At 33.9% G+C, this 15,101-nt stretch overlaps 1 protein-coding gene across 11 annotated transcripts in view; it reads left to right on the top strand.

Annotated features, from left to right (window-relative positions):
* TCF12 (transcription factor 12) overlaps positions 1–15,101 on the top strand; it is a 375,623-nt gene that overhangs the window by 308,017 nt on the left and 52,505 nt on the right. For 2 of the 11 annotated variants that reach the window (XM_045900002.3, XM_045899998.3), the window contains exon 1: positions 8,339–8,642. The exons of 7 other annotated variants lie outside the window; for them this stretch is intronic. In XM_045900002.3, coding sequence (XP_045755958.1) covers positions 8,574–8,642 — 69 coding nt within the window. In that variant the 5' untranslated portion in view covers positions 8,339–8,573. Of the gene's footprint in view, positions 1–8,338; positions 8,643–11,255; positions 11,412–15,101 lie in introns of those variants that run through there. 2 more of the 11 variants (XM_045900001.3, XM_045899999.3) reach the window with 2 other exon arrangements.

Below are 15,101 nucleotides of genomic sequence, written 5' to 3'. Positions count from 1 at the left end.
AAGTAGATTCCACGCTGAGCATGGAGCCCGACATGGGGCTCAATCTTACAACCCTGAGATCACGACCTAAGCCAAAACCAGGAGTTGGATGCTTAAATGACTGCACCACCCAGGCACCCCAAAAGATGTTAGTTTTAAGTGAAAATATATAACTAACCCCTTATAAAGATACTTCATATGCTAGCATAAATGTTATTAGAATATAAAGCATTTAGATTTAGCTTGGGACTAAGAAGTTGTAATAATGTTTTTGGATTCCCTTTTGGACCAACCTTTCATTTCATGTAAGGCTTTTAAGCTTTTAATTATGCCACTCACAGATAGAGTTATAAAAATACAATTTAAGATTGGTGTGGACAGTGGGTCTCATCTCTGCCAGTGAATCACAGCCCTGGGTCTTCAAAAATAGTAATACAAGATGTAAAATATTTCAAAAAAACCTAACATTGTGTAGTTTACTGAAATAAAATTATCCATGGTCTGTAAAACATCACATTTCTTTCACTAGAGTGATTTAAGCCCAGCATGGCAAAATTTCATTTCCCTTTTAATCAGAAGTTCTGAATGAAAGTTACATGGCAGGGCGCCTGGGTGGCTCAGTTGGTTAAGCAACTGCCTTCGGCTCAGGTCATGATCCTGGAGTCCCGGGATCGAGTCCCACATCGGGCTCCCTGCTCAGCAGGGAGTCTGCTTCTCCCTCTGATCCTCCCCCTCTCATGCTTTCTGTCTCCCATTCTCTCTCAGATAAATAAAATCTTTAAAAAAAGAAAGTTACATGGCTTTGTTATCTTTTTTAACAGGGAAAAGTATTTGTTATAATTTAATAAAAAAAATCGAGAGACAAAAATCTTTCAAAATAGGAATTCAGTGTTTTTGGGTGGAGTAGATAATAAAAGGTTTTATTGGTGGTGAAATGGCTAGGACATCTTTGGCCTAATTTAATGCCTACACTTTGCAGAAATGGAAACTTAGACTCAGGGAAATGCAATGTCCTACCCTAAGCTCCCATACCTTCTAAGAGAGCTAAAACCTGGATCCCTATCTCCTGACTCCTAGTCCAGTGCTCTTTTTCATTATATGGTATGACTCCAAGTGTTTGGAACCTGAGCAGACTAACTCACATTACAGAGTACTAATGATCGGGAGAATATTTCTGCCATATTATATGCACTTGTAATATAGATACTGTTGACCTTAATAATAAAAGTTATTTTACCAGCAAAAATGAGTTTATTTGGGAGTAACAGAGAATTGCAATTCAGGACAAACGAACTATGGCAAAACCATAGGTAAGTCCAACTAAGGAGAGGAATGTTACTTCAGGGAGAAAAAGTTGGGAAGGTTGTTTTGAAGCAAAGCCCCTTAGAGAAAAGCACGTGTTCAGGGTAAAGATGTTTCTCATCGACGAGCTGCGGAGGTAGTTTCTTGTAGGAAATGCAATATAAGTCTTTCCCTGTTGGGCCCTGTAATTGATCATTTTTTCCAGTTGAGGATTCTTCTGTTAGGGGTCTATAATTGACAAACCTTCTTGTAATTGACATTGACTGGTATAGCTCCCCTTCCAGCCTCCACTCACTTTAGTGAGGTTTCCTTTTTTAATAGTTTTCACAGTACTTAGAACAAGTAACTTAAGAGGTTTCTTCTTTCAAAGTTTTGTGTCTGTTTCCCGGTCTGTCTGATAAAGGACACTTGTTGTTGGGGTGGCATTATTGCTTTCCCAGTGAAGTTTTGTTTTGTTTTGCTTTGTCCTGTGTTGAACTGACACAATCTCTTATTTCCTCCCCAGTTTATTATACCCTTCTCAGATGTGTTTTCAAAATGAAGTATTATTTGACTTTTGTTGAGAATGGTCACCAGAATTTAATAGTAAGAAACCATTCTTTTTAAGAGAGGTTTTTCCATAAATTCAGGATCTGGGTGACTTCTTCCAGTGACTATATGATTACTTGATTACAGATATGAGGCAGGATGATTTGGTAGACTCTAAATATTTAATTAATTATAGATATGAAGTATTTAAAAATTACTACCACGAACAAGAATTTTTACTGAAACACAAAACATAGATTGGGGCCAGAAATAGTTTAATGTATAAATCACCTAAAGCTTTAGTTGCAGATTCTTGAAATGGCTGTGGGCTAAAATGCAGGTGTTACTTTTGGTCTCTTTAAAAATAAAATAAGACGTAGTATCTTGTTGCTGTTCCATTTCTCATAAATTGAAAGGATCTAGTGCTTTCCAACTCAGAAGAAAAAAACTGCAGAAAAACAAAAAAATCATGTGGCACTTTCTCTAAGTGAGAGCTAACTTAACCCAAGACCAAATTGTTTACGTTTTACAGATGATTTTTTTTTTTAAGATTTTATTTATTTATTTATTAGAGAGTGAGAGAGAGAGAGAGAGAAACAGCATGAGAGGGGAGAGGGTCAGAGGGAGAAGCAGGCTCCCCGCTGAACTGGGAGCCTGATGTGGGACTCGATCCTAGGACTCCGGGATCATGACCTGAGCCGAAGGCAGTTGCTTAACCAACTGGGCCACCCAGGCGCCCCTACAGATGATTTTAAATAATAGCTTTGTTTGCTTACAGTTTTGTTGTTGGGTTGCCTAATAAGTCAGTAGTGAAAAACTTTGTCTTGAAAGCTCTTCAGAAGCACTGGTTTACTGAGGAATTTAAAAACCTAGGTGTCCTTCATCATTTTTTTTACGTGCACACACACCGTTAGGCAGTCCTATGATTATAGAGCCATCTGCAGGAAAATTATCAAGTTGCAACATAGCTAATGATTCTCTTACCATGTTATTTCAAGTGGCAAATGAGAAGTGACAAACCGCAATTCATGTGGGGAAAGAAATGGACAGCTAAGAGATGTAGGAATTACCAGGGAGGGGGGATCCCCTCCTTTAATTTTTCAAAGAAAACTGCTTTGTCATAGTGAGTTTGTGATCAAAAGAAACATGCAATTTGCTTCAGGTTTTACATATTCTCAGTAATTACAGTTCTAGCTCACTTGAAGGGTGTCTAATGATAGCCTTTGAGAGGCTTTGTATGATCTGTCAGCTCTTTTCGTATTGATATCAGGAGGATACTATTTATTTACCCCAAAAAGAGATTTATTTGCTTTCTCCTCCAGGAGTTATAGTTGTTTTTACACATCCTCATTATACTCATATGGTTGTCAAAAGAGGAATTAAACAAGTGTTCTTTTGCCCTATAAATGCATATATATAACTGATTCTTACCACTGGCTATACAGATAGTTGTTTTCTATTTTGTTAATCATTAAGCATCTGTAAAACTCAAGTTAGACTTGAGATTTTTGTAAAGAAGCAATAAGAAATCTGATGTTCTCTGTCTGAGACAGGTAATATGATTTGTGAACTTCAGCATTGTTTTTACTCTGCTCTGAGAAGTGTATGTTTACATGTGTGTTGATGCTCCTCATATCCAACCAATATCAAAATAAACTGTGTACCAGTATTCGGACCAATCTAAAATATCATTCACTATAAGTCTGATTATTATTTGGTTTGGCTAAGATTTAGGTACTCAAAATTAAGGCATAATTGGAATGATTTTTTCAGAGTATCACCTGAGTAAAAAACACAAAATAAAGTCTTTGATTTTTAAGATTTTCATGCAGTGGAAAACAGTATTTGGAAGCCTCTTTACTGATTGAATGGTATCAGCAAAAATAGAGTGATGTTGTTGTATTAGAAGACGCCTTATATGATTTCACATCAATAGCATTAGCTTTAAATAATATGCATTGAATGTTAATCGGTTGGTTTGAGAGAGATGCATTATTTTTTTTTAAGATTATTTATTTGAGAGAGAGAGAGAGCACAAGCTCTCAGAGGGAGAGGGAGCCTGATGTGGGGCTCGATCCCAGGACCCCGTGATCATGACCTGAGCTGAATGCAGACACTTAACCAACTAAGCCACCCAGGTGCCCCGAGAGAGAGATGTATTATTTTGCTAGAGTTTTATATTCTTGTTTTCTCTTTTGCAAAGGTAAATTTTCTAAATTGTGAGGGTTTTAGAAAAAGACCAAAAGCAACTTCCTGAACACTTAGGAATGACTTTAGTAACAAGCAGCATATACTAGAAAAATCTACAATATAATGTTCACATATAAAACCTGGTATTGTGGTGTCTGATTTAGTTAGCCAGGCTAACTGCCAGAAAGTCCCTGTCTAGTAGACTTTTCGAAAACATCTTTTCCTAAATCTTCAGTAAAGAAGTAAAATTGCTTAGGCAAAGTACATCTCTCTACAAGCTAAATAAGGCAGAGGAGGCATTGGGGAAGGGTCTTTTGCTTTTAATCTGCCCACTTGTAGATTCTATCACTTACTATCCCTCTTAAACCTATCCTCACCCACCACCTCCCTTGCATCCAATAATTTATTAGTTATTTACTGAGTTTCATGCTTAGGAAAACACAGAGCTCATTTGTGGAATTATTCACATGTGAACTTTGTTTGGCTTCATTTATCACTCTGAAAGTCTTATTTTCCAGGAATTGATTCACTTAGAAATAATGTTGAAACTTTTCACGAGGAATCTTCTAACAGGTTTTAGATTTACTTTTCTAGCCAGATCTTCTGGCCTTTTGGGACACCAGAATGTTGCCTCCTTGTTTTAGAAAAATGTACAATAAGATTAACCATTAACTGGCCTTTATTAACTGATTAATTCAAGATGTGTAATTCAGTCCAATTAAAATTTTGTTTTGAAAACTTTTTAGAACTTTAGGTCACTGTTGAAACATTCTTGCTTAAGAATAGTTTATAAAACAGGTATGAGAGTTACAGTGATCCAAAGAGGGATAAAGAAGAGCTAACAAAATAGATTAAAATAAAATATTGCATAGGTAATTCCATGAAATTTTGCATAGGTCTCCAAGGAAGATATGTCTTATTTCCCAACCAACAGAAAAATAAGAAGGAAAAAGGAAATTTTGAATGGGGGCTTGGAATTTAAACAGAAGCTGCCAGAAAGTCTCTATCTAGTAGACTTTTTGAAAACATCTTTTCCTAAATCTTCAGTAAAGAAGTAAAATTGCTTAGGTAAAATACGTTATAGCTTTGTCTTATCTAGTTTACATCTGTGCTTGATGGCTGTTGGAATGACAATAAACATCACATCCTGAACCATTGAAGAAAGGGGAACTGTATTTGAAAATCGGTGAAATGCAATAATCCTCAAACCATGATCATCAGTTTGTTAATAAAAGATGTATGGCTCCAAGTCATATTCTTTTCAGGGTTTTGTGACATTTTCATTAATCATGTTGCCCATGTGTACAGAAATGCCCATTTTGTTATAAAACTTGGTGATTGTTTAGATTATTAGACGAGGTAGCATGAATATTAAGTTAGATCACATCATCTTAGAATAACACATAAGTGATTACATAGAATTGTTGGTGGAAACAATCCAGGATAAAAAGTGCAGGACAGTTCAGAGCTCCTGTGCAGACTGCACGTCTGTCTGAAATCAGGTTTAAAAAGTGGCCCTGTCTCCAGCTGACTCGTTTTGTCAGACTGAGTCACAGGATTAACCCTTGACATGTTCCTTTAAAAAAAAAAAAAAAAAAGGCAAAGATTAAACAACTGCATTCACTAGAGCAGCACTTGATCCATCTATATGCCTTTTTTCCTGTAATATGATTCTTCTTAAGAAAAAAAATTGTGCTGCAGCTGTTGCATAGATTAAATTAGAATTTTTCAAAAAATATTTTTGAGGAAGGGAAAAAAGACAACATAAAAGATCATTTGTAATTGTGATAAAGAAAATGACAGTCTATGTCAACCAGTTGTAGTTTTTTCAGAGTAAGGCCGACTTCAAAAAAATATGTGGGGGTAACAAAAGACCTTGCCATAACACACAAGTAGATTATGGGAATATTTTATTTAGATTACCACCGTTTTCTTGATGACTGACTGTGTTTGAAAAATTAGTTTAATGTCATATATATGTAGATCTCTCTTAAGTTTCTGCTTCTTCCTTCAATTTAGGCAGTAGTGTATACCAAGTGAATATGTTGTGTACTGGGGAAGAGGAAGGTGTCTTAAATACATGTGTATGGATTTTGTATCTCTGTTTTTGAAAGCAGGAATGAAAAGGAGAAGCAAAAGCTTTTAATTACTCAACTCTGTTTAGAAACTATTATGTTTCACATTCAGGTTTCAGCTTTAATAGCAAACTTCTCCAGTTGCTTAATAAACTACTTTAGAACAGTAGAAGATTATAGTGTCTGACTTTACTCTGAACTGGTTTTTTTTGCCTGAATATTTGTTTATTCCTTTCAGAGTATCATACAGTTGTATCTAAAATAAAGAACTGATGGTGAAATACTGAAATTTTCATTGTGCTTTAATAGCCAAGATTGTATAGTTGGGTTTACTTTATATTGTTTGTTTTATCAGACAAAAGAGTACTCTTTTCTGGCAAGCCCCAGAGAAATGAGCCTTAACTACTGTAAGTGGATTTTGTTGTTGTTGTTACCAATATATAAAAGTTGTCTCAAGTTGGAGCAATGATTATAGGAAGAAAATGTTCAAGTATTATCAGTGTTTTGTGGCTTCCCTCTTTTCCTCCTCAATTTCTATTCAAAAGTAAATTTTTAAATTTTTAGTCATTAAGAGAAAAAGGAAATTTTATTTTAGATGATCAATTTCCCATCTTTTTTTTTTTTTAAGAGTAGCTGTTCTTGTCAGAGAACGACTATATCTATGAAAGAGTAAAATTTACTTGAATGGTTTTAAGGCTTGGCATTGTTAATTGTAAATCAAAGCTTTTTACACAGTGCTCTAAGGATTGAAATGGGTCTTTGTGGTCTCTCAGGAGGGAGGAAGTTACAAACCACTCTGCAGACTGGCATTTTAATAGTCTGCTGTACAGTGATGTTCTTTTGCAGCTGCTGCTTAGTCTTTTCTGTATCTGGAGAATGTGGGGAGGTTTTATTGTTACTCCGATACCATCAGCTTTTAAACATTGTGAAGTTAGCTGGCCTTATTGTCTGATCTGGTTTTATTACTATAATTTGATCAGTATGTTTCATAAGAATGGGTTGGGTTTTTCGTTTATTTTTTGCCCTCTTATTGAATGTTTCTGTAATATTTTTTAGAAGAGCTCTGCTTCATGAAAGGTGATGTGCCCCATTTTTGCAGCTTGTTAACTCTCCTCTGATTGGCACAGTTTTGTTAGAACCTGCAAGGCCCAGGGAGAAGAGAGAGTAATACAAAGAGGTTTTGATGGGGAGAAAGGAGATAAATGTTTCTATTTTGTTTCTCTGAGTTAGAATCCAGACAAATGAAAAAGACAAATTGAAAATGTTTTAAATAACAAAATAATATGTGGGAGAAATATGTATTTGCGGACAGTGTCTAAAACCTTTTGATTTATAAGTGTAATAAAATGTTTAAGTCTATGAGACATTTATTCCTATATCTTATTTTTCCTTTTTGAGAAATCTGAGCATTAACATAAAAATATGAATATAAAAAGTATTCTTTAAGAATAGTAATGAACTTGGAGGAAAGACATCTAAGAAACCTTTTTTGGTTTATCAGCTATAGTGCACATCTTGTCTGTTATACACACCAGCCTTTCATACTTTTATGTAAGGGAAAACAAAACTACTACAATTTAACTCCTGAATTGCTTTTACATATCAGATGGTCTAGAAGAGTGTAGTCCATTATAAACTTTTAACTGGTGTTGTGAATGAGAAATTTAAGGAGATTTATAACTGAAAATCTGTATTATTAAATAGGTCTGAAAAAAACAGGTCTGTTTTTTAAAACGTTTATTTTCAAGATAATTTTTTAAGTTTTTGTACTGAACTTTTTCATGAAATGTGCTCCTTTCAACATTTTTTTCAATATGATTTTTATAACTTAAAAAAAATTATGATTTGTTCTAGCTAGTTAAGAGGTACTTACGTGATGGGTCTGCTTTCTCCAGGAAGTGATTTTGTACAAGGCTTAACTGTCTAGATCCTTCTTGTTACACATGATTCAGTGTTTCCAATTCCTGATAGCTTGATCATGTGTTTATCAAAGTTGGAAGCAACTTTAGACCAGGCCAGATGGTAATGTTGCTAGAGGTATAGCAAGCTGGGTTTCCCTGCCACCTGTACTCTAATTTAATTAAAACTAAAAACAGATTAAGAGATGTCAGTTTGCCTTTCTTTGAGAGAGGGAGGTATATATCATATATATGACAAAATTAACAATTTCTTGGGATATTTATCTCTGGGACACTCTCTCTCTTTTCATTATTTAACATTACTAAGTAACTTTTTTTTTTTTTAAATACCCAAACTTTGTCTTATTGGTATCCTCCACCAATGCAAGGACTTGATAGAAATTGAAAGAGGTTACTTACAGCATAAACCCTCCCTCTCTGCTCTGTGAGTTGGTTCAGTCCTATTTTGCATAAGTTCCTTTTGAGTAGATCCATGTGTGGATGCATAGTGCTGAAGACTTAACTCTGTTTGGCTGTGTGGATGTATGTCTTGGAGAGAAGCTGTGTGCATTAGCTGCAAACTAACATTTTCAAAATCAACATGTATTGTGCTTATCCTGTCCCTGGAATGGGCAGCAATTCTTTGATGTATTACTACAATGGGAAAACGGTAAGTCTTTTTCTTTGTTCATATAGCTTCTAACTGGCTTATTTAATGGAAAACAGTGTAGATTAATTGCTTTTTACTAAAACCTGTGAGGTTTTATCATTTTCTGCAATACATTTAAACTGTGTATTTCTTTGTAAGTAGTGTCAGTAAAGTTGCCTTTGACACTGTTACTCAATAGTTGTTGGCTTTTATTTTTAAAATAGGATAGAAAATAAACCTGAATTTCTGAGTTACTATTTTTAATCCCTGATGTCTTTACTAGCAGTGAGCTTAAAAGTACATATTTTTCAATGTTTTTTTATATTGTAAACATATAACATATATAAAACACATACACTCACAGAGAGAGAGGATTGTTTGATGCTTTGTAGATAGAAGGGAAAGATGAAAGTCATCTTGGATATTCATAAAAATAACAAGTATGAAGCTCTGGGAATGATTAGGGAAGCAGTCAGCTAGTGAGGGCCGTATTTCCTGTTTGGAGTTTCAGGTCCAGAGCCTGACTTTACTGGGATACCATCTGTTTCCAATCAAACCAGAATTTTGACCCTGTACAGATTCATAAAATAAATCACTATTTTTCAAAGAATGCATTTAAACATTTTCCAAAGAATGTATTTCTGGTCAATTTATAGCACATGGTTAGATGTTTTAAAATAATACCTTTCTGTGTGGCTAAGCAAGACTTTTCTGTTCTTTAATTACTTAATATTATTTAGAATGTTTCTACAAAAGTATCTTTAAGTCAGAGGATTTTGTATATTCTAAAAGTGAACTTCACTGGAAGATTAGGAGTTATCCTTATAATTGATAAACGTAGTAAAAATGTTATACTAGTGAATAACAATCTTGGGTTTATGTCAGAAATTCAGTATTTTCCTCCTCAATCTTTACAAAAAAAATTTTTCCCTCAAGTGTCTTTTTAAATACATATCTGACTTTAGTGATATTTTTTTTGGTCGGGAGTAGAGGCATTTTTAATGCTTTAATGAAAATGTTTTCAAGTAGCATATGATTCTAACCAGGGTACGTGAGAACTAATGAAAGCACTTTTTCATTCTCTGACTGCTTTGGGAAGGCCTCTTTGGACTCTGTTAGCATTTGGTTGTTAACTTTTGGGTAAGCTTTCTTAATAGATGATAATCAAGCCAGAATATCCTAAACTTATTAAAAAGTATGTGTTCCCACTAGCCATATAAGCAGAGCTTTGGAAAATGTGAGAGGTAGATTTAGATGGGGAATATAAGTGAAATTACTTGATCTCTATATAGCTTCCTTGCTAACTGTATTTAAAATGTGAAAATACTTTTATGTCCAATTCTGAGTAAAATAGTCATTTTGAAGATTGTGTGTGTCTGTCTGTCTGTCTGTGAGTTCAGGAAAATTAATTATACAGGGCCTCTGAAGCAGAGACTGTAACTCAAATTGAGTTTAGATTTTATTCTTTCGAGAGCACAGATCACTCTATTACAACATTTCTCTTTGTTCTACATTGGGTTGGGGGCAGGGGACAGCTTTGATGGTATTAAGTATTTCCAGACTTATGGTAGATGACATAGCTGGTAGGATAGAGAAGTGTAGCCTGAAAATTGATAGCCTGTGCCTGATATAGGTCAAAGGTGACTTCTATGTTCTTGAAAAATGCATAAATAGCTGATATATTGCTTAGTCCTCTGGATCATAAGGCCCTAGTCTTAATGTATTTTCTTATATGTATTTTATTTTTACCACCTCTAGTTTTTTTTTATTCTCTTACAACTCTTCAATAAGAACATGATGTAGTATGTAATTACATTATCCAGAAACTATGTGAATGCCTCATTTTACTGTATATTTTGGGTGATGTCTACCCATCATGGTAAAAACTGGTGCTTTAACTTAAAATTTCCAGACCCTAAGTGAAATATACTTCCTTACTTCAGTTATGGAATTTTTATATAATCCTCATAGTGAACAGGTTAAATTTAAGCTCACTCTTTAATCCTACCTTACATTTTATTTTAGTTGATAGGGCAGATTAATAGTTTGAAATGCTAACAAGTTCCCATTGATTTCATTTTTAAGATCCCTTTGTGGGTATTAGGGAGCAAGAAATCCTAAATGGTACTGGTCTTAAAATACTTTCTCTTTTTTTTCCGGTTTTTATTTTTAAATTTTCAAGTTGGTTTCATGTATTTAAGGATGGTTGAGATATTTTAACAATAAGACTGAGTAGTCTCTAGCAAAAAACAGATTAATGAGCGAAGAGGCTTTCTGTATTTTATTATTTAAGATTTGTGATCGTATTATATTGTTGGAAATATAACAGGCTTGGGCATCTATATGCAGAAAAGAAAAGCCAAAATATTAACCCTGTTTTTCCCACTATTTGAAAAGAGAAGGGGTTAATGATCTGTATCATATATAGCCTTTGTGTGGTTGTATTCTGTAATATACTGTAAAATATTAATATGTGTTTATCATAAACAGAAAACTGAAAACCATTTTGAATATCAATTTTGTGAGATTAAAAAATAGCAAAGAATAATGGGTTTCTGAGCTTCCTTATGTATAAAGAATTTGCCCTGCATTCAGTTTTCTCATTGATATGACTAAATTGTGTCCTTTATGCAGAAAGGTAGAAAGTCTTAGAGGTAAAGGAAGTAAAGTTTTGGGAGGAGAGGATTCCTGTTTTCTTCACCTTGAGGATTCTGGAGTTTCGGCCTTCCTCTGATCTGATCAGCCTCCATTTTCTAGGCCTTGAACTGAAGATGCTACAGAGTGTTCCAGGTATAAAAATTGCAGCAAGTACAGACATGATGCTCTTTTAATTGTATGAGGGGATTATTTTAATCTTATCAGAGACAACACAGAAATCCAAGTTTTGAAACTCAAGCTTAGAAATGCATTTTTAATATTGAGCTTCTTTGGATGGAATCTGGGAAAGAAGAGACAGGAACTAATATGATTATAAGGGCTACTCTGTCAGGAGCTATAGTGAGGGCTTTATGTTGACCTCATTTAACTTTCACAACCACTCTGTCATTTAGTTGTTACTGTCATTCTTTTATAAATAAGGAAAATGAAGTTCAGGGAAGTTAAGTAACTTGCTCAAGCCCCACCCAGTTAGTAAGTGCTGAGGTCAGAATTGAACCCAGATCTCTCTCCCAAGAGCAGGTTTTCCCAAGGGCAAGTTAACTAGCCTCCATAGCAAAGGGCCAGACTTCATTTATCCTTACTATAATTTGTATCAAAATATACTACACTGGAAAGAAAATGAAACTGAGGAAAACAGGAGGCCATTCTTATAAATACTTAATGTATTTTGCATATATGATGAGACTAACAGTTTTATGAATGCAGATTGATGTGGTCAGTCAAGCAGATTTTTATTAGTTTCTGTTTAAGATGAAGAGCTTTAAACCAGATTTGTTTAAGAACTCAGGAAATCAGACTAGCGTGGTCTCCTCTTCTAATAGAACCCATAGTACTGAAAATTGGTTTAGCCAGGGTTTTGGCACCTGACTGCCCACGTAGTTTGTATTTTCATAAGAATTAGAGTAGGAAGTAGCTAAAATTTCATTGTAAATACATCTAAGCCTTATGTTGCAAATAAACATTATCAGTTAATAAAAGCACAGAAACCAACGTGAAAGTATATAGAGCTACATTTCAGTTCCCTTGGGGATTTATTGCTAATTAACATGAGAGAAGAAAGTACAAGTAAATTAATTCAAATTTCCAGCTTGTCTGTGGGCCCAGTAGAGTTAAACCTAATATTTGTATGATGAGGAAAACATGAATTAATTTAAGAATGCTGTGAAGATACAATGCTAACGACATAGAATGTCAAGGACTTTAGCTTAAATCTACTTTGATTTTTCTCCCCTTTACCAAAACTATCTTGAGACTATATTCTAGATATAAATCCAAGGATTTTTTTTTCCCCTTAATTTGTGGGCAGAATACCAAGGAGTGTAAAACTACAGCCGTTGCCAGGAGATTATGTCGTCACTGGTCAGCTTTATTAATGTTTTAGAAAGAAATTTATATCCCTTTCCACTAGTTCATGAATGTGTTGAAGAAAGAGATCAAGTTCTGTATTGTTGGATCTCAATTTCTTTAAAATGTAGGGAGCTAAGGAGTGACACTCATTGATTTGTTTAGTATATTATCCTAGCATACAAGTTTCAAACCCAGTCCCTTAAAAATTCCATAGTTTATCTCTCAGGAAAAACTGAGATCATTATAACAATGATAGCAGTTACAATAAAGAGCTGGTGAAAAATGCCCAGTGATGTTAACTTAAGATTAATAAAAATGTGCTTGACTTCCTAAGACATTTTTCTCACAATTGAAAACCAGTAATATCCAACTATGCTTGTTAGACAGCAGAACTAGTAATTGATTTTAAACTGCTTTGTACTGAAAACTGGAATTTTGTTTTCTTATTGTTAGGAAATTTTACTTCATTTCACCCCTACACGTCTCTGGGAATTCTTGGGAAAAGACATTGTTCCTTTTACTTATGAAACTGTTGAAAATAAAAACGTGTATTTTTATCCCTTTTACAGAAATTCCAGTTGTGTTTTTAGCAGGCTAATTAGGTAAAAAGAATCCTTGACAGAATGGTTTGTGTGTCCTTGAGTTATTAGTCCTTGTACCTCAGATATTTTGTGTTATGATGCCTTTGGTTTTGGTTTTTATGGTATTTGGTACTGAAACTATCAATATTTTTCCCCTTGGGCTTGGAATTACCATAAAGACTCCAGTAGTAGATTGGACTTTCTGGCAAAGTGGCAAAACTTCTATTTTTATGTAATAATAAAATACGGAAAACATTGAAATATTTATCAAATCTTTTATCTAAGTATTCTTAGATATTGGAAAATTCTTCAATTAGTGGTTTCATAGATTTATTTAAAAATTTTAATGTCTTTCTTTGGGGTTATATTTCTTTTAATTTTGCTTAGAGAAGGAACAAGGAAATTGGGAAGACCTAAATTTCAGAAACTTTAAAATTTTGCCACTTAAGTTAAAGATGCTTTGTATTTGAGTTTATACATTAGATCAGTATTCACAGAGAATAATGGACCCAAAATGATCAGAAAAATCAATAGAAAATTGTTTTTAGGAAATTTCTTGAACTTCCCTAACACCTACCTAGCACCCTTATCTGAATCAGTATAATTCTTAAAGCCAAATTTTTATTTACTCTTTTTTAAACAGCCTCTTTTTACTAAATTCAGGGCCCCCAAAATTCAGGAATAGAAACTGTTGTTTGTATTATTGTGTGAGGAACTTGACTAGGTTAATCAGCAATAACTAAAAATAAATTCTTATGGTAATTACCTAGTTTTTCTTAATTTTTAAGTGTTGACCCTTAAACATGCATATCTTAAAAATTATTGGCCCGGAGGTTTAATTACAGTTCTTAAAGATAGGATTTGACTTAGGTTGTGGTTTTCTTTTTTTTCCAGTGACCTAGACTTTTTTTTTCCAGGTTTTTAGGTACTCAGGTATATCTTGTGAAATTTTTATAGTTTAATAAAAAGTATATATAAAAATAAGGTAAATTAAGTGGATGTTCCTGAATATAATGTTACACTTTTATTTTGAAATTATGATGGTAGGGTAAATTAGCCAAATGTTTTGTTTTGTTATCTTAGTAAGTTGATAAAGACTGTGCTAAAGATGATTTCTCTTATTATTTTAAACTTTTCACATATTGGAGGTCCATGGTAGCATGTATTAAAGTGTTTAATGATACTTATTGGAATTTAAAGAAAACTGCTATTCAAATCATCTTGACCTTAGAGCTAATAGAAGCCGAAACATAATGAAATCTTGATAGTAATTACTGTGTTAGAGCATGTTCAGAAAAATGGATAAGCTCCTCCATCTTTCTTTTTTCCAAATCAGGTGAAGATATTCCTAAATTTTTTGACAGTTTAGGCTGATTTTGGTTTTCATAGGCCTTGGAGCTTATGAGACTCCAAGAATATTTCTTTCAAAATAATTTATGCAATTCTAAACTGAGTAAGGAAAAATGATCTAAACCTATGCTGTTCAGTATAGTAACCACTAGTCACATATGACTGTTTAATTAAAGTAAAATTAAAAATTCAATTCCTCAACTGTACTGTTCATATTTCAAGTGTTCAATAGTCACATGTAACTAACTAGTGGCTACTACATTGTATAGAACAGATGTGGAACATATTCATCATCACAGAAACCTCTATTGGATAGTGCTCATCTAAAGCATTCCTCTCATTTTCTGTGGAAGGGTATCTTAATTAAGATTTATAGCTATTCTCACATACTAAGGAAAATTCCCAACTCATCTCCTCATCATTTGGGACATTTAAAAATACCAGCCACCACACAGGCTATGGATCTATTTTTAAAGGCATGGGGAGTGACATCGTCTTTTAACCCATCACTGGATGTGACAAGATTTAAAAAAACAGAAACAAA

This window comes from Mirounga angustirostris, unplaced genomic scaffold, assembly GCF_029215605.1.
Source record: "Mirounga angustirostris isolate CCGP_5_RB_7025 unplaced genomic scaffold, mMirAng1.0.hap1 SCAF_9, whole genome shotgun sequence".
NCBI classification, from domain to species: Eukaryota; Metazoa; Chordata; class Mammalia; order Carnivora; family Phocidae; genus Mirounga; species Mirounga angustirostris.
The sequence above is the reverse complement of the archived record's forward strand: the minus strand, read 5'-3'. Positions and strand labels throughout refer to the sequence as shown.